Source organism: Salarias fasciatus, chromosome 23, assembly GCF_902148845.1.
Source record: "Salarias fasciatus chromosome 23, fSalaFa1.1, whole genome shotgun sequence".
NCBI lineage: Eukaryota > Metazoa > Chordata > Actinopteri > Blenniiformes > Blenniidae > Salarias > Salarias fasciatus.
The window spans coordinates 17,483,084-17,508,685 of NC_043766.1; the positions used below are offsets into that span (position 1 = coordinate 17,483,084).

The 25,602-nt window shown below is 41.4% G+C and overlaps 1 protein-coding gene across 5 annotated transcripts; it reads left to right on the plus strand.

The window, feature by feature from the left end:
* The first annotated feature begins 268 nt into the window (after positions 1–268).
* zfr2 (zinc finger RNA binding protein 2) lies at positions 269–25,273 on the plus strand. Of its 5 annotated transcripts, none has more exons than XM_030083072.1 (19): positions 269–405; positions 6,841–7,087; positions 7,374–7,488; positions 9,899–10,126; positions 10,567–10,901; positions 11,116–11,304; positions 11,523–11,799; positions 12,741–12,931; positions 13,286–13,405; positions 13,790–13,935; positions 15,600–15,726; positions 15,813–16,012; positions 16,694–16,862; positions 17,904–18,078; positions 21,164–21,255; positions 21,868–21,963; positions 22,404–22,515; positions 23,436–23,533; positions 23,627–25,273. In XM_030083072.1, exons 1-19 carry the CDS (start codon positions 353–355, stop codon positions 23,798–23,800), a joined length of 3,144 nt encoding a protein of 1,047 aa, XP_029938932.1. In that variant the 5' UTR covers positions 269–352; the 3' UTR covers positions 23,801–25,273. The 5 variants fall into 5 exon arrangements, with proteins under 5 accessions (XP_029938932.1, XP_029938934.1, XP_029938933.1 ...); XM_030083074.1 differs by having other exon boundaries at positions 21,167–21,255; XM_030083073.1 differs by having other exon boundaries at positions 9,902–10,126.
* The last annotated feature ends 329 nt before the right edge of the window (positions 25,274–25,602 follow it).

Below are 25,602 nucleotides of genomic sequence, written 5' to 3' on the forward strand. Positions count from 1 at the left end.
AGGCTGCAGATACCTGGAAATATTTGAAAAAATATAGAACGTGAATATAGACGTATACTAATAGTTTTGAACCGACTATGGGAGAAAAAAAATCCAGAAATAAACAGTTTAATTGCCTTTGTGAAAAGCCACCAGCACGGGTCGGGACCACCAGGTCCTGACAGTAGGTGGCGCTGTGCCGGTAGCGGCAGGTTAGGAATAGAGGAAGCAGACGGTGTGGTCGGAGTGGGAGTCGTTCGGAGCAGACTACAGTTACCGCAGTGAGCCGTAGAGGAGGGGTGAACCATCTTGACTCTCGGAGGCTCTGCCTTCCTGCTTCTTGCTGCCACTCTACTGTACCGGAGATGCAAAGATGGCTGCAAGCAACTATTTCGGCTTCACACATGGTGCCGGTCCGCAGTACAGGTAACCGTCGCCGTGCCGGGCGGTGTGGTGTCAGCGTGTGTGGGCGGGGGGTCCGGGGTGAGCTGCCGCGGCGAGCCGTCGGTGAACCCGCGGCCGGCAGCGCGGAGCTAACGAGGTGAGGGGGGGCGGGGGGTGCTAGCCCAGCTCGCAGGCCACCGCTCCGCGACACGCCGCCTATCCCCCCGGCGCGGCTCATCCTCGACCCGGGAACAAGTCCTGGATGTCTGCGTCCTCTCGGTGCCGCGTTGGGCCGTGAGTCGGCAGAAAATGTGGCACTCTGCGGGCGTCAGGCAGCCTGCTCCCGGGGCCGGCTGCAGCTGTGTGACCGGTGTTTGGGATTAACGGGGCTCAACCCCGGTGTAGCCGTTCCTGTAGGAACCCAGTGTTTTAATGCAGCAACGCCAAGGAAAAGCATCACATTTATTTCTCAAAGTTCGTAGACTGGAAAAGCAGCGTGGCCTGTCGTCACCCCTCAGATTGACTCGTCAAATCAGTCGTCATCTAATCAAGTTGACACCTCATTATTTGATGTAATTCCCAATGAGCGACCCGTGAAGTGTTGAAGTTCCTGTATGATTTACTGTCCTGGCTATTAGTGGAGCCAGCAGACACGACAAACAGCAGAGGACTGCTGTCTCTGCGCCACAGGGATCATTTTCCCTCTTATCTACACGCACACGTTTGTCTCAGCAGCCGGTGTGGTTCTCCACATCTGAATCTAAAAGATGACCTCTGCAAACTGCAACTGGAGCTGACCTGAGATTATTATTCCAGCAGTCAAAGGGCCGCTATTCATATGCAATCTAAAAGCTCCAATCCTCCTTTTAATGTGATTATTTTCAGATTTATTTTCTCCTTCGTGATAATAACCTGAACATGGCTTGGCTGAGCCAACATTAAACAATGACAGCAATGATTTTAATTGTAGTGCTCCTGAAATGGGGCTTTCAGCAGAAATCAAACATCCTGCCAAAGCAAGACAGGACATAAAATCAGCATGGGATAAAAGTAAATTACAGAAGCAAAACTGCAATGCAGTGACATTACAATGAATATGATAAGCTAAACATTTTGAAGTGAATGTTATGCCATTCTTGGGGGGAAAAAAAGGAAAATTGTTATAAAATGACAAAGAAAGTAAGGAAGAAAATGAATCGGTCACATCATGTTAATTAAACTGTTACATAACTGTATGACAACTGTATGATAAAGTGATATATAAATCTGCATTGCATTATTTCAATGACTTTGTGATTTTACATTTTTCTTAATATAAATAAAACAACTATGTCACTAGTTTTACAACTAAACAGCTTTTACAATAATAAAAAAAATCCTACTTTATCCTCAGACATGTCCTTGTCTTCCATTTGTAGAAATAAGATTGTGATAATCTGTTTGTCCACATAGCTGTACTTGAACATCACCAAGAGGGATGATCCTTTTTCATTTACATAAATAATGCCATTACTTCTAAATAAAATATTCAAGTAAATGAGATACCAAAGCACCAGGTGACCCCAAGCAATTATATGGTGGATCATGTCAATTTTTAAAGTACAAGGTTTTTATTGTCATTGTATAGCAAGACAACAAAATTACGTTGGTTCACCTGGTCTAAAGATGAAAATATCAACACCAGAATGATAATAACAATCTGAACAAATGAGTATAACAAAAACAGAAATGAAGGGAGCACTGAGCCACTGTCTGCTGCCAGCAGGAGAGTTTTATAGCATTTTTCCATGAAGCTGACTTCACACTTAAAACAAATATGAAAGGATGACTAAACTGATTTGAACAGAATAATATGACTGCAAAATTGCTGTATAGTGTGTGTGACCATCACTTCAGTTCTATTACTCCTCATTACAAATAAATCAAAACCATTAAGATAGGTTTGTGTTTTTAAACAGAACTTCATTCATTGTTACTCCAGCCTTGTTGAGAAGTCTTTTGCTATGAGGAAATCTGCGAACGCTTGTTATTGCAGGAAAGTGTCACAGCAGGCATGCAGGTCAGAGGTCAAGTATCCCACAACTCAATTATTTGATGCTGTTTCTGGTGTTCAGAAATATGTGTGAGAAGGTTTTACCTCTCTTACAAACTAGGTGAAAGACGGTGAAGTTAAAGACTCATGGGCAGTTTCAGTTCTCTCAATAAATTAAAGACAGACAGTGAGGCTTCACCAGCTCAGTAGTTGGTCACAGCCTCATGTTTATATTGTGATGAGGCTGAACTTGTTGACTTGCGTCCTCTTTTTGGGTATATTGTCCACAGAGGTGTTCACTTCTCTGCACTTCTCTACTCCTTTTGCAGTTGAAGAATAATTAATGAAATTCCTCTATTTTTCACATGCTTACAGTCGTATATTTCAGTTTGTGGGTTTCTGGGCATTAATCAAGGACCCAGAGTAGTGGGATGAAGGTGGATGCAAGTTGCGGCTTTTACTTTACTCAATAAAAATGTCCTGGTCCCAGAACTTGAACCGTATTTAACCTTCCAGTTACAGTCTTCTTCACTAGGTTACAGCTGCCTTCATCCTTCTAATGAGTGCATCCTGGTCTCTCCAATGATTTATGAGCTTTCATATAGAAAGTTTGTTTGACCCATGAAAAAAAACACAAATAAAGAGAGACTGACTCTTCACTTGCCTAATTTACCAACTTCCCTTAGTGAGCAAGTCTGTATTATTTGCAATAGAGGTATTTCTTGGGTTTTATTAGTTTAATGATCATGTTGTCATAATTCCAAAGCATGCATGGAGCTTTGAGTGTCTGTTGGTTCTTTTGTTTTATTTAAATTCGAACTTTTATGTCTATAGTGAAAATGAAAACTTTAACATGCTCTAAAAGGAGCCAGAAGAAGCATCCTACTCCCTATTTGTTCGCATCTGTTTGTTTTTGAGTTTTTTTTTCGGTGGTGTAGGTGGGGGTGTTACATCCTATAATTTTAGCTGCCTCTGATGGTAGCAGCTACAAACATGGCTGCCCTTATGTGTTATGTTCTTCTCAAACAAGCCACAAGATATATTCACCAAGAGAGCTGCTGCTGCTGGGACGTTTTCTCTTTTTTGTGTAAGCATTTTCTGTAAACAGTCGAGAGTTAGCAGTAAACAAAAACAAACAAGCATTTGAAAAGAACTCGGCTCATCAGCAGTTTCTGTAATATGTTACACCATCTGGTACCAAAAAACAATTTGCAAAGACACTTAAATCAGCATTTGTCTCTGTTCTGATTATGCATTTGAACTTGACAATGCATTGGGTTGCTGCCATTTCAGTACCTCATCAGATATTTGCATTGACAAGCTTATACGACTTCGTCAAGAGCGTAGAAACAAATGACCACATACCCTTTGAGCAGTTGTTAAGAAGAGTACTTTGTAGAATTACTAATGACTACACTTTGAGCAGTCTAACAATATAGTTGAGTGCGTATTTCGGTGACACTTTACTTGAAGCCCACTTTTATAATGCATTTTAAGTACATTTATAAAGCATTATAATTCCATTATAGAACTGTATAAATATAGTTATAAAAACTCATAAATGATCACAATGCTTTTTAACATCAATTAGGGCCAGGACCTGGTGTCTAACCCTAACCTTAACCCTATGCTGTATAGTGGGCTATAATAACTAAGATGTTGAGGAAACCTTTGCACAAGGAAAGAATCATGCCATTATCTTTAAAGGTGCATTAAGGAGTTTTTCAACTTTAATAATACTTATTTTCCACCATAAATATGTTACGAATGTTCAATGGTGTGTACAATGTACCCCGACATATTCATTGCAAGTACTGCTAACAGCGTTAAATTGTCACTTGAAAGTTGTAGTGCCGGTCCGGCACCAGAATTTTTTTGCTGAGAATTTGAGATGATGTGACATAATGCTCACTCCCGCTGGCCTGATTTCCTTAGCTTTCATTTTGTCCGCCATTGCTCCGCCAGATGCTTAGCAGCAACAACTGAGCAGTATTGAGGATGGATCTTCCAGAAAGTAAGAAAAGACCGGCTTCTAGCACTGCCACAACTCCAGCACAGACCCCACCAGGCAAAAGAAATGTACATTTTACTCGAGCGCTACTAAACGAGCGAGGAAGGAGTTCCCCTCTTCCGTGCACGTACATGGACACAAGCCACAGGCATGAGCGTTTCACTAAGCTGCAGTTACGCCCAAGGCCTGCAGGGGCCGTTGTTCCGCATGAACGTGCAAACTCCTTAATGCACCTTTAAGCATCGCATTTATAGTTTGACTGTCAGAAACAAGTGTGTTAGACATGTCCATAATCAGAGGAATGAGCTGAGAGGACACTCTAAGCTGATGTTCCAGTAGTTGACTGTTTCTGCCCCTGTGTTCACATGTTAAACCACAGTAAATCAAATTCATATTTCAAATTTAGCCATTTTTTTATATAACTCCAGAGTAGGGTCTATTATACATTCCTCTTCAATTTTCGAAATAGAGTAGGTGATCATTTTTCTGTTTGTTGTGTTTTTATGAAGTAAATCAAACTATTTTACCGTGTGTGATCACTTTGAAAGTCTCCCAGAAGAATTGTGAAATTTCAATGTGTCGATTAATTGGTCTGTTTTAAAAGCTTAGCCCTCATAATCCACGTGAACCGTCGTTGTTTCACATCACTGAAACTAACACGTCTCATGGTAGGGGGAGGTCAGGGTAGATTAATTATGTGTCTGTGGTGTGGACACTTAGTGTCCCTTTGTTTCCCAAAAATGCTGTCTTTCTCCCAACAGTTGTGCGAAGATGTGACAAAAGCTTGGGCTCTGCAGTTGTCTTCTTTGGTGGAGGTCACTCTTCTCGATCTGTGTGCATGGTCCAGCATTAGCGGTGCAGGGAACAGCTTGGGCCTGAAAACCCTGTTGAAAAGTTCAGTCGTAAAGCTGATCAGTTTCTTCCATCGCCTTTGGAATGCCGACAATCCTTAGGTTAGACTTCTGCCAGCAGTTTCCCAAATCACTGTTTTTCTAGACTGTATTCTGTCTTCACTGTGGTGTTTGCACTCTTCTGCGCCACAGTTTGCTGAAGTCGAATAAAATCAGTTTCCACGTGGGATATGTGGTGGGCATTAGGGCTGAACGATATGGGCAAAATTTCATATCTCGATATCCATGCCAGATATCTTGATATCGATACGATATGTTACAGTGGATTGAGTGAAAGTTAAGTATTTTTCAGAAAAATAAAAACATAATACAAAAGGATGTAAAAAAAAAAAAACAAAACAAAACAAAAAAAATGCAGTTTTATTTATGAGAACTCACTGCCACTACCACCAAACTCGTTTGTGCAGATTCTGCAACCGCCCTCTGCCATCAGCTGTCGACCAGTAAACGAGGTTTGTGGTTGGCTGGCCTTACCTGTGAATGGGCAAGCTGACATGCAGGGCAAGCAGGGGAAATCTTGATATCGTTGATTTTGAGAAAGTAATGTCCTGATTCATATCCCGATATCGATATGATAACGATATATTGTTCAGCCCTAGTGGGCATGTAGGCTCATTATGGATTAAATTGGTGACTGGAGCCAGGATTTTGTCAGAGATGTGAAAGTGGCGATGAGGTTGGAAAGTAAGACAGAGCGGAGCTTTTCCAGATCGGTTGGGAGTTTGGTGGTGTTGGATGAGGAGCTGACTTCGATGGGTCGGCAGGTGGTTGAGCCAGTGGCGTTAGCCGGGACGCTGTCAGGCCCTGCAGAACACTGGGATCTCTCTGTTCTCTCCAGCTTCCCAGGCACTGAACTGAGTAGTTTACGATATGATAGTATTAGAGAGAGGAGTTGGCTGTAATGTATAAAATATAAGGTGTGAAAAATGGCGCTCAGTCAAATTTTCCTTGTTTACTCCTTTGTCCTGCTGAGCCAGTAGTCTGATGTTAATCTTTGTCTGTTTCTACATTGAAGTACATAATTTTGAAGTGGATAGTGCTCCAAAGCCACTTTGTCACATGCTTTTGCTGAACCACTAAAATAAATTTAGCACGTTGTCTGCCTGTGCTTGCATGTTGTGAGGCTCTGCAACCCTTAATTAGGCGTCAGGGTTGGATGTCATTCAAATAGCTGAGATGTGATGTTACAGTTTGTTTTAGCGTTTGGTATTAATGTAATATAACCCGATTACGGGATCACTTGTCTATGCACAAGCAAGCATAAATATTTTGGCAAGAATATGACTTGCTGTGCGAGTTGCTTGTGATGTACGAATAAGCTGGAAAAGCTTGCATCTTCTTGGACACAGTGGTTTCATTATGGTGGTATTAGGTATTCTTCAGAGTTTTTGCTTGAATAAAATTTAAAATTAAATTTTTTTAAATTTATTTTAAAATTTTAAAATTTAATTTAAAAAATTTCAATGTGAATGAGCGATTCTTCCACATCCTCACCATTTGCCCTGTGCTCTTCTCTCCTGCAGCACCCAGCCTCCCCCAGCTTACTCGCACCCTTCCACAGCCAGTTACAGCGTCCAGCAGGCTCCAGCTGTGGCCCATGCAGTGACCGCGTCCTACTCTCCAGCTCCGGTGCAGGCGTCCCGGCCTGTGGCCACAGCCCCTTACCCCGCCTATCAGAGCCATCAAGCCCCCCCAGACTACACCTACAGGCAGCCTGATCCCCCTCAGCCCACCACCACCCCACAGACGTACCAGGTATATTCAGACACGGTCAGTCTCGTTTAGCTTCTCTTTTAATTTTTGCTTGTTTGTCTCATCCTGCATGTTAGCTTGTCTGTTATTGCCTTTGAGCCATATGGTTAGATTTTTGTTTTTTGTCATTATTTGAACATTTAAGGTGCACAGTAGCAACATTTCTGTCCTAACATTTATCAGACCTGTTTCCTGTGTCACTGACGTTTCAGAGACGTTTACACTGTACTGCAGTGTAATATTTTGTGCATGGTTTAATATGTTTCTGAAGACATTTAACTGAGTATGCCTGAACTGAATACAGGATAACTACAACTATGGGCGTCCTGCTGCTGTGACGACCTATGACAATAAGCAGTACTACCAGACAAGTATAGCCTCGGCTCAGAGGACGCCCACAGAGAATTACTACCAAACAGGTGAGTTCTTCAGTGTATAATTTTTGGTTCATTTTGTGCCTGACATTTACATATTCTACCTGTTCATGTAGAATTTTCAAAGACTTTTGTGTTAGGTTAGATTGTGTCTGTTTTGGCTTTGCTGTTGGGAATGAGAGCAAATGACGATATTGAAGTTCACAGCTTCAGCACAAAAGTATTTGAAATGTAATCAAATCTCAACGGATGATTTAGAATCCTGTGCTCACAAAATAACCATGAAAAGCTCACAATATAGCTCCCACATGTGTGATGTTGTGTTTGCAGTAATGTCTGTAGTGCAATAAATGACACCGACAAATATAATCCACATAAAATCTGCTGCTACTGCAGACCTGCCAACCTGTACGCATTTTGCGTAGCAGGTACGCAATTTGACATCAAAATACGCTGGTACGCTCCGCCTCATTAAACTACGCAAAAAGCTGCAGACGTCTGTGAGCGCTGTTATAAATGCGGACCGTGGACGTTCTCATGTCTGACAACACGATGCAGCAGCAGGGCTCTGAAGTGTCACGCATTTCGGTGTGTTGTCACACATTCACGGCACACATTGTATTTGTCACGCTGAAAAAAAATACCGGTAAATTAGGCTGGTGCGCCGCAGCTATGGAACCGGGAGGAAACACATGTGCTACCCTCGTAGTGCTGCGACGTTCAATGAACGAGTGGGCCCCCCCCCCCCCACCGGTCGACAACTGTTCCGGCAAGTGGTACTCCAAAAATTTCACCAAGGTTGGCAGGTCTGCTACTGTGACCTTCATCAGGCCTCGCTATCAGCGGCCAGAGTGGGCATTGCGACGCCACAGTGAATGAATGTGAATGGAGAGGTAAAAAAGGCAGAAGAAGCCAGGGGCAATAATGGTCAATATTAAAATCCACCTATTCATTTGTACTCTTTGTCAAACTCAGGGTAGAGGGGTGCTGGAGCTGATCCCAGCATTAGTCCATCACTGATCAAACGTAGATAATCACCCACTTTCATGCAGTTTCAAGTCACCTCAGAAGTCGGAGCACCAGGACGAAAAACACCTGCACATACAGGACCAGCATAGAAACTCAACACACACCGCTTTCCCACCAAGAAGAACCAAGTGTTAGTGCCAGTGCTTAGTGTGTTCAAATCCGGCACGTCCGAAGACCCTGCTGCTGTTTTATTGACTAGGAGCGAAGTGACAGCTACGTCAGTGTGTCACTGTAAAACATCGGCACCTCACTGCACATGTAACCAAAGTAATGTTTACTTTTTTTGGCCTCTGGGTGCCCAAATAATATGCATAGATTCACACCAATTCAACATATCTTTATAAAGCCTTTTAAAGATTCCTTTTTGTTTTTGTTTTTTTTTGTTTTTTTGTTTTTTTTTGGATTGGTTATTAACCATTGGGTGCTTTCAGTTTTATTCATGTTTACTCTCATGCGTATAATATAACATTTTTCAAAAAGCCACTTTTTTTTTAATCTGAGAAATAAAACTGTTCTGTTGCTGATTCAGAATGTTAAGCAATATAAATCAGATATTAAATGTTTGAATTAGGGGGCCTGTCTATGCTAAGTTTGAAACAATATGAAAGGTTAGATGTGGGAGATCTTACAGAAGAGTGCAGTATGTTTAGAGCTGATATTTTGAATTTGTTATAATAATATTTGGTATTTACAGCTGTGAAATGTGAATGATGGAAGTGTGAAAATGGTATTGATTTAGTTTATAGGTTTTACAGAACTTTTAATAAATGGCAATAGATGCCATTTCACCCTATCTCAGCATGTTTCAGCCTTTAGAGAGATGACATGTTCTTTGAACCTCCATATACAAACTACAAAGCAACCAGTGAAGCAGCTGAAGTTGTCTTCCAGAGCACTGGTATCAAATTCCACAGCCAAATTTCTGTATAGTTTGTCAAAAGGAGAGAATCTTAATCATGCATTTGTTGAGAACTACAATGCAGAACATGCTGTACGGATTAGTGACTTGTCTGACTGCGTATCTGAAATTGCTTGTGCAGGCTTACACGGTATTGGACAAGTAGATTGTTCTGTATGCTGGAGGCTTTTTGTATTTCAGCAGATATGTTCCCTCACACAGTTTGTGTAACATCAGACAGAGTCGTGGACGTTAGTTTCAGGGCTTTGTGACAGTCATGCTATACTTCGCACAACTTGTTCTGCTTGTTTTATTGAAGATAAGTCTGTGGCTCTCGCTGTCATTCAAGTCATTTCATTCAGACATAAGCAGTTGCCTCTTATGTGTGTTATGGCTTCGCTTCTAGTCTTATGATAATTTTTTTCACTGTTTTGGGTGGATTGCGTTCTTGCGGAGGCTGTGTTCAAGGATTTCTGTGCCACCTTTGTTTCATATCTCTGTCACTCTGCTCCCTCCCTCACCTCTCAGTAGGAGTGAAGAGTGCTTACAGCCCTGCCCCCACCACTGTGTACAGTCAACCCCATCATCCTCAGCGACAAGTGACCGCCCTGAAGCCTCTAGCCCCCTCCAGTTCAGTGTCTACAAGTTACAACATTTACCCCGTGTCCACCAGCGTCCAGCAGCCGCCCACTCCCATTTCTTCGTACACTCTCGGCTCCTCTTTCAGCTCCTCGGTTTCAGCCACCTCCTACTCAGGTGAGATAACACACAATCACCCCATCAAGGAAGTTTATGTGCACAGGGCCTTCTCAAATCCATTGTTTTTTTGTTTTTTTTAATAGATATGAGATATGAGTATAGACTTAATGTTTTCCGTTATTATATATGGAACATTGCAACCACCCACCTGCTGGTATTTTTTTCTTGAGAAAATCTCTGATCTGCAGATGTAACTCTGATCCACAGGTTATAGTTGTGTACATGGTTAATGAAGATAGACCCAAGTTATTTCCAGCATACTGAGTTGCAACCAGCTGATATAATTTCTTGCTGAATGCTGCCCCTGTGATGAAACGGACAGTGCGGCTTATTGCTTGAATGACTGCAGACTCTTCATGTTTGGCCTCTATCCTGCTCACTTTTATTTGGTTACTCTCTCTGGAATCAGTCTCTTCCTCCTGCACTCTCACCCCCAGGCATCAGCTACTCCAATTATGATTCAATTGGATATACCTCAACATCCACCCCTTCCTATTATCAACCGGCTCAACAGACGCTCTCCCAGCCCCAACCTCCGCCGCAGCAGTCGCAGCAGCAGCAACAGCCCCAGCCGCCCATCCAGGCTCCCCCCAAGCAGCTGACAAGCTCGTCCTGGAGTAACTCAGGTAGCAACATGGTGACAGCTCCAACTGGAAACAGCTACAAAAAGCCAATGTTTCATCAGAGCAAGCTGCAAAAACCCAAAGGGCCTCCCAAACAGCCACAGCTTCATTACTGTGACATTTGCAAGATCAGCTGTGCAGGCCCTCAGGTAGGCAATTAAAAATGACTACACCCTGAAGCAACAAACATTTGTTCTTCTTATCTCTTTTTGTTTTTTTGTTTTTTTTAATGATGACATGAAGGATACAGTTTGTTGTGCATTGCAAAGTAGAGACGCATACAAATGTGACCATGTATGTTACAGCAGGAGTGCAGCTGTTTTGATGGATTGTCTTGCTAACTGATTGGATTTATTCCATCAGACATACCGAGAGCACCTTGAAGGTCAGAAGCATAAAAAAAAGGAAGCAGCCCTGAAGTCTGGAGGGCAGACTGGGACCAACAATGGCCCCAGAGGGGTCCAAACTCAACTGCGCTGTGAGCTGTGTGATGTCTCTTGCACTGGAGTGGATGCCTATGCTGCCCATATCCGTGGGGCCAAACACCAGAAGGTTAGCATGGCTATGATGCTTTATTCCTCTCCTTGCAGTATGTGGTTTTATTAAAGAAAACATCGGCTGCTAATCTGCCTTCATTACTGGTCAGGACTTTGGTTAACTCCTGACATTCTGTCTGAGCTGCCAAGTCTGAACAAAACCTTCCCCGGGGATTTGCAGTAGGATCAAGTGTCAGAATCCTTAAATAGCTTTATCTCCCTGTCTCTGAAAAGGTGGTGAAACTTCACACCAAACTTGGGAAACCTATCCCTTCCACTGAGCCAGTGTTGGTGAATTCTGCACCAGTCCTCACAACCGCAACAGCTGGGAAACCTCCAGTCTCCTCCACCTCTTCCTCCACCTCCACCACCACCTCATCCTGCTCTGTTCCCACCCCGGTCTCGACCAGCTCAACTCCTGCAACAGCACCCAAACAGGTGGCGACAAGCACTTTGGGTAAAATGACGCAGCCAGTGAAGAAACCAGCTCCTTCCAAAATAACAGTCATTTGTAAGTTACCTGATTTCTGCTGTAGATGCTTTTTTCTTTTTCATTTTTCTTTGATCCATACTATGCCACTCCAACTTTCAAAGTGTCTCTCACTCATGTATAGTAATGTGTACCAACATTCGTCTTTGAAATGAAGATCATTGTCGAAAAAAAAAAAAACTTTTTGTTTGTGACCTCAAATGATTTGGACGAATTCATATAAACTGAACAGACCGGTTCAAACACAACAACCAAAACCTTAAACTGCTACAGCACATTATAACAAATAGCATTAGAATATTATAATAGAACTTGCCAGTTGCGTATGTATCTATCTGTTTTGTATTTAATGAGTTTCTTTGGAATATTGCGACGTATCCATCCACTGTACCATCCCACATTATAACTTAGCTTTGTCACTCTGCTGCAAAAGATCAAGTCCATGTCAGTGAAAGAAGTATCATAACAAGAGACACTCACACAAATTAATCCATAAAATTTACAATTTTATTTCGCAGACGCTTTTGTCCAAAGTGATGTACAACACACACATTCACACACCAGTAGAGGCAGCTGCCATGCAGGGCACTCAGTGCATCCACTGTAGATACTTCAGGGTTCAGTGTCTTGCCCAAGGACACTTCGACATCCAGAGGCAGGACTCGAACTTTCAACCTCCCGAATTACCGTTGTTTTCGTGTGTTGTTTGAAGTTTGAAGACACCAAAGACCACTGGCCTCTAAATCAGTTGAACTTTAAACACACAGTATTACAGTTTATTTGGATGCAAATAATAACCTGCTCGTCAAACTGTCCCAGTTGGCTTGTTCGATTGCACTGGCGTTCAGATAGCACTAACCTAAATTACACTGCAACCAGATTTAATTTAAACCAAAGCAGACTGCACTAAACTCATCCAAGATACCCTTCTTAAAATCTGTAACATCTGGTCTGCTTCACAGCCACTAAACCAGCCAGTGCTGCACCACCAGCAGCAGCAGCTGCAGCAGCGATGGTGCCAGCAGCAGCCAAGGTGGAGGAGCCTGTGCAGCCTTTGGTCCAGAGGATGGAGCCACAGAGTGAGGATGAGGATGGTGACAGAGCTGGAGGTCAGGGGGACATCCAGCCAGTTGGACACGACTATGTTGAAGAGGTAATCAGACAAACAAAATCTCATTCGCCCCAGTGAAACATGCAGGCCTCCATGTTCCATTCTGATATAGACATTTGTGTTTATTTGTTGCCAGATGCAGTATGTTGTTTAATATAATGGCAGTGAATTTGATGAAACTGCTTCTAAAAGAGTAAAGCAGTGGCTTTAACAGTGTTTATCATGGATGTCTTAAAAATGTATAAGGATTTTTGTCCGTTATAGTTAAGTAGCCTGGTTTTTTGGTTCGTGTTCTGTAACTGTCTGAATTCATATTTACTAATTCCTAAAAAAAAATTGAATTTTCTACAGTTGGCATTCAAGAAGTTGTTACCTGAGCCCTTGCTTCTTTTGCAGGTTCGTAACGATGACGGGAAAGTTATTCGGTTCCACTGTAAGTTGTGCGAGTGCAGCTTCAATGACCCCAATGCTAAAGACATGCATCTGAAGGGAAGAAGGCACAGGCTGCAGTACAAGGTGAGAACATGTAGTGGAGACACTCAAGCTGGCTATCATAAGCCGTTTAACACGATTGTTTTCAATCGGATAGAAAAAACACCCCTGTAAACTGGACCATAGTAGGAAGGTGTCCTTCGCCTTTTGGGTGTTTAACATTACAGATCCTTTTGACCACGAGTCTGTCCCCTACTGCCTTTGTTCCTACTGTTCACGCCGTTCACCATGAAACCTGATTACAAAGAGGCACCGTCTCGTCCTGTTTTCCGTATTAATGACTCCTTTACTGACAGCAGAAAAAGTGGTTATTTGTCAGTCTGCAGAACTGATTGCTAAAGTTGACCAACTGCTATTACCTGTGTGTGCCTTTACATTTGTTCTATCCTTGTTTCCATCTATCTGTAGAAGAAAGTCAATCCAGAGCTTCCTGTGGAGATCAAACCCAGTAACCGAGCCAGGAAGCTGCAGGAGAGCAAACTCAAGAAACAAAAGCAGAAAGCGGTGCTGAAGCGGCAGAGAGATGACGAGCAGCGCTGGCACATGGAGATGAGGTGAGGATTAACATTGTAGGAAGTTATACTCTGTGTGATTTTGGCCTGTTGCAAAAGGCAGGTGAGCGATCGTCGCAATAACTTGCTGACTTCCCTCTTACACTGTGCAGTGAAAGGGGTCTTGCAGTACTGTTGTCACCGCAACCAAAAATAACCTGTGACAATCTTCCTGCAATGTCCTAAAATTATCTGTAAAAATGCAGGATAAAATAATGGAACAATGATGAGAATAGTTAATTTGTATTGATATAAATATGATGAGCTGTGACTGTATTCTCCGTCTGCTGCCATAGCAGGAATGATACCAGGAACAAAAATGCCACAAGAATATCGGCCCCTCTTTATGCATACGTTGTTGCGCATGTCACCTGTGGTTCACCGTACAGATCTATGGGGAAGTGAAGCTGTGAAACCCAGTTTTATCAAAACTGTGTAAAAAGTAGCAGCTTTAACTTTGGCTGTTTTAAAAGGGGAAAATGAAAAGACAGTGATGTGAAGAAGTATGTGACCGCTTCTCAAACTCTTATCTTTTGCATATTTCCCTCATTTTAATCTTTAAGGTCATCAAACAAATCTAATTGTCAGGGGAAATAAAAACTATTAGTTTGATCCTTTTTTAATTATTATTTTAAACCTTCAAATGGGGGAAATATTAACAAAAAGTATTTGAGAATGTGGAAAATACTTTTTCACAGCACTGCATGCTTAAGAGCAGGTGATGCCAGTAAGAGAAAAGAACAGATGTAATCAGCTGACTTTAAAACTGGTGGTCATATGGAAAGTAAATGTACACTTCGTGCTTTGTTGTACAAACTGGTTCCCTAATGATCCAAATCTTTGTGACACAGGCCATCTACATTTTTCTTGTTTTTACAGAATCACCAGCTAAAGAAAAGTCAGAAATAAATTGCTCTTGTTCATGTTTTCATTACAACTGAAAAGCCAGTTTAGAATCCATGTCTATGTGTTTTGAGATTATGTCCATGCTTCAAGACATTTGACCCAAAAAACATGTTTTATGTGTCTGTGTTCTTTGCATTTTTAGCATCCAAGTAGAGAGAAAGAAACCTGCTGACTAACATATAACAGACATATTTTTATAGCATCTGTTGTAATGCTGTTTTGGAATAAATGTAATAATGTAATACCAGTGGTTAAATTACAAATTCTAAATCAACATGATTCCTCACCTCCATGTTTTTTGCACACGTGAACATTCACATCCAGACAGCTGCCTTGCAAGCTGTTCACAGCTTGTGCTTCAGTGTCTTGTTGTCCAAGGACATTTTGACACAATGACCCACGCCTATCAACCGAGCCGAGTCAAAATAATACCAATAAAACCTTGTACTCCGCACATCAGTCCCAGCAGAGACTCTGCTGTAGTTTTGTGGCGGCTCCGGTCTTGTGTGTCGAGTTTGCTGTCTAGACGTCAATGTAAATTCATCAGTCTCTCTCTCTTTGTTAATTTTTCCAGACTTGGAGCATATTATCATATCATACCAGTTCATTGTGTTTGTATCAGACCATGTCCGACATGGATTTGATGCAGATTTCAAGACTGTTTGCAGTTTAGTTTGTTTATACAGTGAGGCCATGAACATCCACTTGTTGGAATAAAATGACTTTAAATCAACAGTTAAAATCCTCTGACTGTCACACAGGCGGTATGAGGAGGACATGTACTGGAGGAGGATGGAGGAGGAGCAGATGTACTGGGGGGAGCAGAGGCGCAGGATGGCCCCTCCACCCCTGATGAGCCGCCCTGGCATGCCAGTGCCTCCTTTACTGGTGAGCATTGCAAATTCAATCCTTTTGTAATTAATAACCTGGAGTTTATATACATCTGATACATTTTCATTTGCTTTTCATTTAAGACTTGCGTGCGCCGGCCTGACTCCCCGGATGATCGTCACATTATGGCAAAACACTCCACCATTTACCCGGTGGAGGAGGAGCTGCAGGCAGTTCAGAGGATTGTCTCACACTCTGAGAGGGCCTTAAAACTGGTGTCAGATACGCTGCTAGATACAGAGACACCAGCTGTTGCTGCTACTGATGAAGGAGACGAAAAAGGGTAAAACATTTAATTTGTATTAGTTTCCTGTCACCTAAGAGGCAGTCATTGTCTATTTTCTTTGAGAAGGTACTTCAAAGGTTGAGGTATTTAAGACGTTGTTTTAGAAGATATGGATCCAATAACATAGCAAATATCTCCTTTTTTTTTAATTAAACGTTATTTTGAAGCTTGTTAGAATCAATGAATAGTTCATTTAAGACTGCTTAATATTTTATTTGGCATGAAGTGAAACTTTTATCTTTTACAGCAGTGAATGACAAACAGTGAAAGATCAATGGCAATGTCAAAGCTGTGTTTCTGTTCCTCTTTTAAGCCTTTTGGTTTGTTGTTCAGGCCAAGTAAACACAAACTCTTACATTATTGGTCCTGGCAGACTTCACACCTGCATTTTTTTCCAACGTTTTCCTTCTCCTACAAACCTGAATGAAACAAGCGCGTGGTCATGAAGCTCTGCAGAAAGCCCCAAAGCAAAATAACCAGTTCAATCAGATGTGTTGAGATGAGATGGTGAGGTCCAGTTTAGAGCTGGTTGCAATTTGCTGTTTAAGCATTAGGTGGCACTAAATCTGCTACACTGGTTACTCACCCAAAATGTAAAACCAATCCAAGTTGTAACTTTGGCCCTTTTTTTTTTTGTGTGTGTGTTTTTTTGTTGTTGTTTTTTTAAATCCATGCCAGTGCTCAAACTCCGGCTCGGCTGCTGAAAGGTGTGATGAGGGTGGGTATCCTGGCCAAAGGCCTGCTGCTTCGTGGAGACAGAAATGTGGAGCTCATACTTCTCACTGCGAAGAAACCCAACGTCTCTCTCCTGAAGAGCATTGCCAAGCAGCTGCCAAAGGAGCTGGCGGTAAGCAAACATTACAAGTGACGCGGAGCAGTGTTTATTTTCAGACGTGTATGTATGTGAGAGAGAGACTCTTATCAACAGCATTGCTTTACCTGCGACTTTGTATTAAACCAACACATTTCGCTCTGTCTGCAAAGAAAATGAAGTAGGGATACAGATGAATATCTAGGGATTTGTGTAGTAACGGTGACTAAAATGTTACGAAGGTTTTGTCCTTTCGACTTGTCATGTAAGACCTGGACACAAAGGGGATGGAAAAATGTTTTATTATGTTAAAACAATAATGGAAATTAAAAGTTTAACACTCAATAGTTGTCACAATGAAAAATCATTAAAAGAACATAATAGTACATTAAACAAATATTAACTCGGGGAAATGTTCATGTAATCGGGTTTATCCTGCATACTATAGTAGTTAATTTATCATCAAATCTTTCTTTAGTCCATTTTCTGTGGATATCCAGCTCTTTTCTTTTTTTCTGTATACATCACTAAGTAAGCTATTGAGATCTCACATAGAGCAAAATCACCAAGACCACAATTGACAGACACAGGAAGGGATGTCTTTGGGCTTCTTGTGTGGAATCGATAATCAGGAAGTTTTCCTAGTGCTCCTAGTCTGAAGAGAAAAACCCACATGACGGGTACATTTGCATGAGATTTCAATAAGAGTCTGAGGATGTGAGGTTGTGATGTTGTACTAACTTTTTTCCCTCCTGATTTAGCTGTAATGAGTACTGAAGGTCCTTTTCACTGATCTTTAGATATACTGCCTGGTTATGACACCTGAATCCTACAGAGTGAGATGGACTTGTTTATTTATAGAGTCCTCTTTTTTTATTATTTACAACAAAATTAAAATGGAATTAAAAAAATTAATTATTACAACATCTCAGTGTCCCTCACTGTTTTAAACTAGCATTGAAATTTAATTTGCTCTGGAAAAATACACTAAATAAAAATGTTAAAAACAAAGCAGCACTGCCCCTCCACCTTTCCTCCTCTGTAGTGAGTAATCCCAAGTGTCCTTTTAACCGGCAGACATTTTCTGAAGATCAGTATGAGGTGCAGGCTCACCCCGAGGAGGCGAACATCATCATATTTTCAAGCAAGGAGCCCAAAATGCAGGTGACCATTTCTCTCACCTCGCCGCGGATGAGGGAGGACCCTGCTGCTGAGATCGACAAGCAGGCAGGAGGAAAAGCGGCGGAGAAAGGTTAGAGAAGCCACAGCTTTCAGTACCAGATGACCAAATGTCAGGAATGTGTGTAATGCACTCATATACGGACAGTATATACCCCTTTGCTTCACTCTTCCACCTGCTAAAAGCCTCAGTTTAGGCTGAAAATCTGACAAAATGTCAGCTGGGACTTAAACTAATCCCACAGTCAAGACATATCTTTACTTTAACCCCTGAAAGTAAGAGTTAAATCACATGTTCATTTGTCCCACTCTTTTCATTTCCCCATTTTTTGCAGCTACACAATTCCCTAATTTCTTTATTTCTTTTTTCACAACATGGTAAACAAAAGCCGGGCTCTCCGACCTTTCTGTGCCAGTTAGGGTGTGTGTTTATACTATGAACACATGCTCAGATTAAAGCTTTACGTAACTTTCCTTATTATATTATTACTGATCACTGCTCAGATAATGCCCAGGGATGAAAATAATTCAGAAGTTGACACACGTTAAAAAAAAAAAAAAAAAACAGTCTTGAGCCTTTCAGCCGGCGCTTTGCTCTTCCTTGCATTACGCTGATGACTCCGTTTGGGGGGATTTTTCAGTGGAGCGACTTCCTGTTGCCTGCCCTGTCATCCCTGCACCATACTGTGGCATTATCAGTGGTAAGGTGTGGGAGTGTGATTCCGTAGCTGTTCGCGGTAGCTGCATTTACATGGTCACTCGTTAGTCGATCTGATTGAATTCTTCCTGTTCGAGAGATGAGATTTTTCTGATCACACAAACTGAATTGAAGCGTCAGATTGATTTGCAAGTTTTTGAACCAGTAAGAATATTATCCAGTGTAATTAGTTGATGAATACCATGATGCTTTGCAGTGTGATGTTGGCTGATTGCGACATGCACACATGATCCCACATCCAGCTTCACCTCAAGTCCTGCCAGTATGTCACAGATTGATCACAATTTTTTCACCAAAACTATCTGGTCAGCAAGAGCCAGTCTTATACGCTTTAAAAGCGCTGTTGTCTCCTGCATTGACCAGTATTTCCCCCCTGCCGCTTTTCTCAAAACATGTGAAACATGGTGTGATGTTGCATAACAAATGTGCACACAAAGGTCCAACAGTGTGAACCACTGATGTGAGTGAAACGCTTTCGTCTGCCGCCCCAGATTTAAATTCGTAGGACCAATCTGATCAGACCGAAGTGTTGTTTAAGTGGATTGGCTTGAATCAGATTACTCCTGGCCCATGTAACGGCAGCTACTGATCACAGCTGAAGTAATATTGACGCATTATGACAGCTGATCCATTGTTCTTACTTTCCTATTTCAACAATATGATAATTTCAGAAGATCATTGTGGCAAACACTCCTTCACCTGCTCCAGTTATTCTCAGCATTGTAGTGTGTTTTTCCCCATTTGGAAAACATGGTAGAAATGTTTTCTGTGCCCGTTTGACTTTTTTTTTTTTTTTTCCTCCAAAGTTTTGTTTGGGTTTGTTGATCAGTGCTCATGATTCTGTATCAGCAGACCTAAGCAAGTCAAAGGCTCATCTGAAGACCACACTGGTACACATACCACTAAGAGGAAAACTAAACCATTCGTCTGTGTTTATCAGGCTTTTCAGAGCGTCTGTGCCCTCTTGGTTACTGTCATTAGAGGGACTGACCTGCTGTTTCATGAAAACTGTGGGCTCTGAGAGGTGTGATAAACGTGGGCTTTTGATTCTATGTGGTATGATAGTGTAGACTTCAAAACAGCAGCTTTGTTTCTGTCATGTATTCCGCCTGTAAGGAAGCTAACTCCTCTGTTGTTGCTTCAGTTCTAGTGAACATGGAAGTGTGGAAAGCCCCCAACTGCTCTTATGAATTATTACTTCATCACAGCCATCAGTAACCACATCAAGTGTCTTGGAGAAACCTGTCATTCCTCATTTGTTGGTGGCCAGCTTTTAAAAATGTGTTCTCAAGCTCCGTCTGCAAGTCTTTTTTCCAGTCTCACACACACACACACACACACGCATATTTTTGAACAGACATGACATATGTGTTTGCAAACATTAATGTTTATTTTCAGCTGGTCATAATTGCCTTGTAGTTGTTTAAACTGTTTTGTAAACGATCTTTTTTTTTTTCTTTCCTTCTGAATATCTTACTTTCCTCGTGATGCAGCATTTTGTTATTGGAGAGGCATTTCAACTCCTCTGCTATATTTACCTGAAAAAGACTTCAAGTTGACACGGGCTCAGAGCCACAGACAAGACACTGTTTGCATTTCTACTAAGATGAAGTTTCAATATAAATCAGTGGTTCCCAAACTTTTTCTACTAGACCGACCCCCTTTTCAGAAATCCCAAAATTTCTAGGCCCCCATGTGGACATACATACACTTTTTTTTTTCTTTTTTTTTCATTATATATATGTACTGTATAATATATCCATATATTATATAAAACACACAGCCAAAAAAAAGGTTTGGTTTTTGATGATGTTTACATTATTACATTATTCTTGAGCTTCACCCTGAGAACTCCCACTTTGGCAACCACTGATATAATTTATGATTCAAAGCACTTTATTTAATTTACTTTTGCCACAGCAGGAAATATCACATGTAGATAATTATTTATTTTATTTATTATTATTATTAATTTGCATTTTTGAGTAAGTTGTGACAGTAAGCTAATGTGTGTGTGTGTGTGTGTGTGTGATGAGCCAAAATGTAATTTTACACCAGCTTAAGCTTAGCAGAAACTTTTTTTTTAACACATCTGTAACCCAGTACTCTAAAGTAAAACTGCGTTATTGATCTCACTGTGTGTTACCAGTAGAACTTCCTGTTCTTCCTGATTTGATGCTTGCCTTTTTCATTTAAATCTTTCCCACGCCATTTTTCCCAACAAACAAGTTGAAAGCAAGCGAAGTGTTTGAGGGAATAAGATGTTGAGCAGCCGCAGGATTAACTCCTGGCCATGTGAGGCTCTCAGCTGCTCTCAGCTGCTCTCAGCGGCAGTACAGTACCTGATCAGTGACTGTAATACTTTCTGTGCATCACCTTCTTCATGTGTGTTGTGTGTTATGGTGACCATAAGTCACGAGTTAGTGTATGCTATCTCCAGCAGGTTTGACTGAGAAGGATCCTCCTGATCTTCTGAATAAGAAGAAATGTATGGATTACCTCGCTGCTCTTCGTCATGCCAAATGGTTTCAGGTAAATTCGTCAATTTTTTTTTTTTTTATTCCTCACAGTTGTCCAAAAAAAGCGAAAACTACACAAATGTTGTAAACAGTCTAGTTTACTAATGTGAAAACTTTGACACATTTTTCAACATTTTGACTCCATGTAGCATCGCAGTGGATTTAAAATGAAACGGTGGAAATGTGCTCCAAGTGCTGATTTCCACTTATATTTTAATGTATTTACCCGTACATCCAAATGAGGTGAAGGCCCAAAAACCCTTTTATACACCGTCTACCTTTCTAGGTGACCAGAAGTACGGTAGTAGTGCAATTGGCGGCTCATCTATCTTGTCCAGATGTGTGTTGTTTGGTCTGTGTTTCATTTGTAAGGAGCAGATAAATGTTGTAGGTTTCATTTCAAGTATTTTATTAGTGCTGGAAATGTCCACTGACCCTCTCTTCAGTTTTTGTCTAACGGCACTTTAGCCAGTCCAGCAATTCAGTCTCCTCTGACTGAACTTTTTTTTTTTCTTAACCCAACTCCTGTGCTGTCTGGTGGAGGTCTGCGCTCTCCGAGGGCTTATGTAGTTTTTTTTTTTTTTTTAATCTATCGTTGTGTTGTTTGTTTTTTTCTTTTGGGAAGGCTCGTGCAAACGGACTGCAGTCGTGTGTGATCATCATTCGAGTGCTAAGAGATTTATGTCAGCGGGTTCCCACCTGGGGGAAGCTGCCTTGTTGGGTGAGTACAATCACTTTATTGTTTTCACTTACTTTTATTTTATGTTCCGTTGGGATACATGTTTTGATGCTTTTGTTTTCTATCGCATGGACTGTCTGTCAATCCTGGATCATAAAGTGGGGCTGCTAGAGTGACACCATAGCAAATTCAAATATTTGGAAACTGCTCCCATTTTTCTTTAAAAGCTTCACCATGTCTAATCTTATAAATAACATATTGGAATAAATATCTTTATTTTAATTTGTACTTGTGTAACTTTCATGCAAACACAGAAGCAGTTGTCATGATTGGACCTTTTTTTATGCCGTTTTTATTTCAACAGTCCAGCCTGGTCGCAGACTGCGAGTTTGATGCCCTTGATACAATCCTCATCCTCAGTGTCCACTGCTTGTACAGATAATATCGAGTCTAGAGTTTTGTGTCTTGTTTTCTCCCTCCAGGCAATGGAACTTCTGGTGGAGAAGGTGATTAGCAGCGCCACCGGCCCGCTCAGCCCAGGAGAGGCGATGCGCAGAGTGCTGGAGTGCATCTCCACCGGCATCCTGCTGCCAGGTCGCACAGATAAGCAATACAGCAGTGGAGTAGGCAGTGACATTATTTTGTGGCAACTGATCAGACTGTGGCAAGAAAACATGTGTGAACACACTGAAATCCCATATATTCTAAATAAATTGGGCATAAAAGTATCGTGGGATCCATCCTAAAGATTCACAAAAGAAAGTAGCTAATCTAACATATTTATAAGAAAACTGCTTTTTCACAGACTTTAATGCTTTTTCACCTGGACACCATATGTGTCTAGATCTGCCCTGTGAGCCACCTAAATTTATTTTTGGTAAAAACAATGGTAAACTCAAAGCAGTTTTGAATGTTGAAACTGACTTGACATTAGCGATTGATTATTGGAAGTTATAAAAACAACTGAGAGGAAGAAAATTATGTCAGACTAATTATGGCAACATCTCGCTGCTTTGGTTTTTACAGACATCAACAGCAAAGACTGACTGAGTTCTAAATGTCTGATCAAGCATGACTGCAGAAACAGAGGTTTTCTCTTCTCCAGCTCCAATAGGGACGAGACGGTGTGTTTACGGAACACCTGAGTTGTCCTTATTGTGGGAAACGTCTGAGGCAGCAGCACTACAGTCTCTGCACTCTTCTCACTGCTATTGATCAGACCTGATTATTAACATTCAGCCTGAGCTTCCGACCTTTAATCCATAAAAATCCTCTTCAGATCAGACATATTCCAGTAGTATTTGTTGTGACTGGCTCATGTTTGGATTGAGCTCACATGCTTTTTCCTCTCACTTTTTTCTCTTGTGAAGCCCGTATGCTCACTCAGTTTGGTCGTTTCTGTTTCTTGATCCGCGATGCCTTCCGAGGCTCTGCATGTGTCAAAAAGAGAAATGACACATAATTTTCTACTTTCGTTTTCATTGGAAATTCATTGTTTGACTCTCCCGATGCAGATGGACCAGGTTTAATGGACCCCTGTGAGAAAGAGCCAACGGACGCTTTGGAAACGATGAGCCTTCAAGCGAGGGAGGAGATCACAGCCAGCGCACAGGTACCTGTCTGCACATTGGTTACATGGGAAACAGCGATCGTGTCACTATAAGACTTTGTACATTTTGTCTTTTGCTGTTTCCTCTGCTCCCAGCACGCTCTACGGCTGCTCGCTTTCCGCCAGATCCACAAGGTTTTGGGCATGGAGTCGTTGCCAGTGTCCAAGGCCAGCGCCCGTAACCGCAAGCGTCGACGGGACGTCAGTGAGACAGGCGAAGGCGAGGGCGAGGGCAAGAAAGACAAGAAGGAAGAATCAGCGAGTGCTTGACTTCTGCCTTCAGAGTCAAACATTTGCTAGTTCATAGACTGGTAGAATGTCACCACTTTTTTTTTTTATTATCCTCAAACAATATTAACACGCAGCTATACACATATGAATATAACTTCGATTCTACATGTTACATGTCTACCCTTGAACTGAGAGGAATACTGCATACGAGGAGGTCAGGGATGGATAATTGAGGCTTCTTCCTTGTGTTGATTTCATGGAGATTTAGTATATTTTTCAGTGTGCACACTGAATGGGCTCAGTTGAAAGATTAAATCATGAGAATTACTGATTGTGTCATTCCATTTCAGTATAATCGCACACTAACAACTGACCAACTCTACCTTTTATGTTCAGCCACCACTGTGTCACATGCAGTTGTTATTTTCTGAGATGGAAAGTGTGGTGCAGTTTAAACATCAGTACCTTAAGCTTTATTGTTAGCTTTTCTTTTTGAAGAAAAATCTGAGTTGTGCCGTTCCTCGGGCCAGTTCAGTGTTTTACCATCCGAATATGTTGCGAGACTGACCTAACGCCGATGCATGACGTAAGCTGCTGGAACGTGTTCGGGAGGTAACGAGGCTCTGGAATCAGCGCGGGAGGTCAGACTGTTGAGGAGCTAAATACTACAGTACTGTGATGTTCGTTGTGCCTAAAAGTAAAGTCTAAAAAAACCTAGAAAAAAAATAAAGGACTTGTGTGACTCCCTCTGAAGCTCCCATAAAGCTTTCCTCATTAACACTGAAGGCACATTAGAAAGTTTTGAATCCCAACCAAAGGCTCTTTGTTACACCTTCAAATCAAGGTTTAACTGATACGAACGACAAAAAACATCCGATCTAATTTCATGAAACCTGCCGAGGCTCGTTTGTGCAGCAGTCCTGGTGGGGTTTGCTGTGGAGGCCATGGAGGGTTGATGTGCGTCTCAAGAGGAAAGACTTATATTGCACAGTAGCATGCCGAGGGAATGAAGCACTTAAGAAATGACAGTGTATGCAGCCATAGGTTTATCGTTTAGATAATATACCCAGTTATCTTTTTTCTTCCAGAACGTGGTTAGTGGAAGTGAGAAGCTTTGGCTGGAAAATAAAGACTGAATATCTACTGTAATGATCTGAATGGTGTGTGTCTGTGTGTGCGCGTGTGTGTCTGCGTATTACAGATGACTGATTTATGGGAACACTTCAGATTTTTTTTTTGTCTGGTTAGTAAAGACAGTGATCTAGGACAGGGAAGACGAATGCACAAAACTGGCTTAAATGATGCGAGAGAATTATTGTGCATCTTTTATTTGATATTCATTTATTAAGATCGTCATATATGATAAGAGTATTGCTTTTTTGTTCCTGAAGGATGCTGTCTTTTATTTTGTATTGTTTGAACAGGAAGCGTGAACGTTGCTGTCCTTTTACTTTAATGTGTTTGTAGTGTTGCCTAAAAGTAAGGGGAGATAATAAAACACATTTTCGCCAATTTGCCTCTCGTCTCTCTCTCTCTCTCTCATACAAATTATTTGCTTGTGAAAAACACAGACGTATGTTAATTTAGTAGTTAGGATAGATTGATCACTATATCTCCTGTGTGTTTAACAGTTGATCTTATGTTTTTTATTCATCCCATGTGTTGCTAATGTTTTGGGGGGTTTTTTGCACATTTTTATGGTTGTCATTGTTAATAGTACAATATTTAATATTTGGTGTTGCAGTATTAATATTTGAACTCCATTTTCTATACTGCTTTATCCTGCTATTATTTTCTGGGTGCTGGGAGCCAAATAAATATAAGGACGACTTGCAGGATGC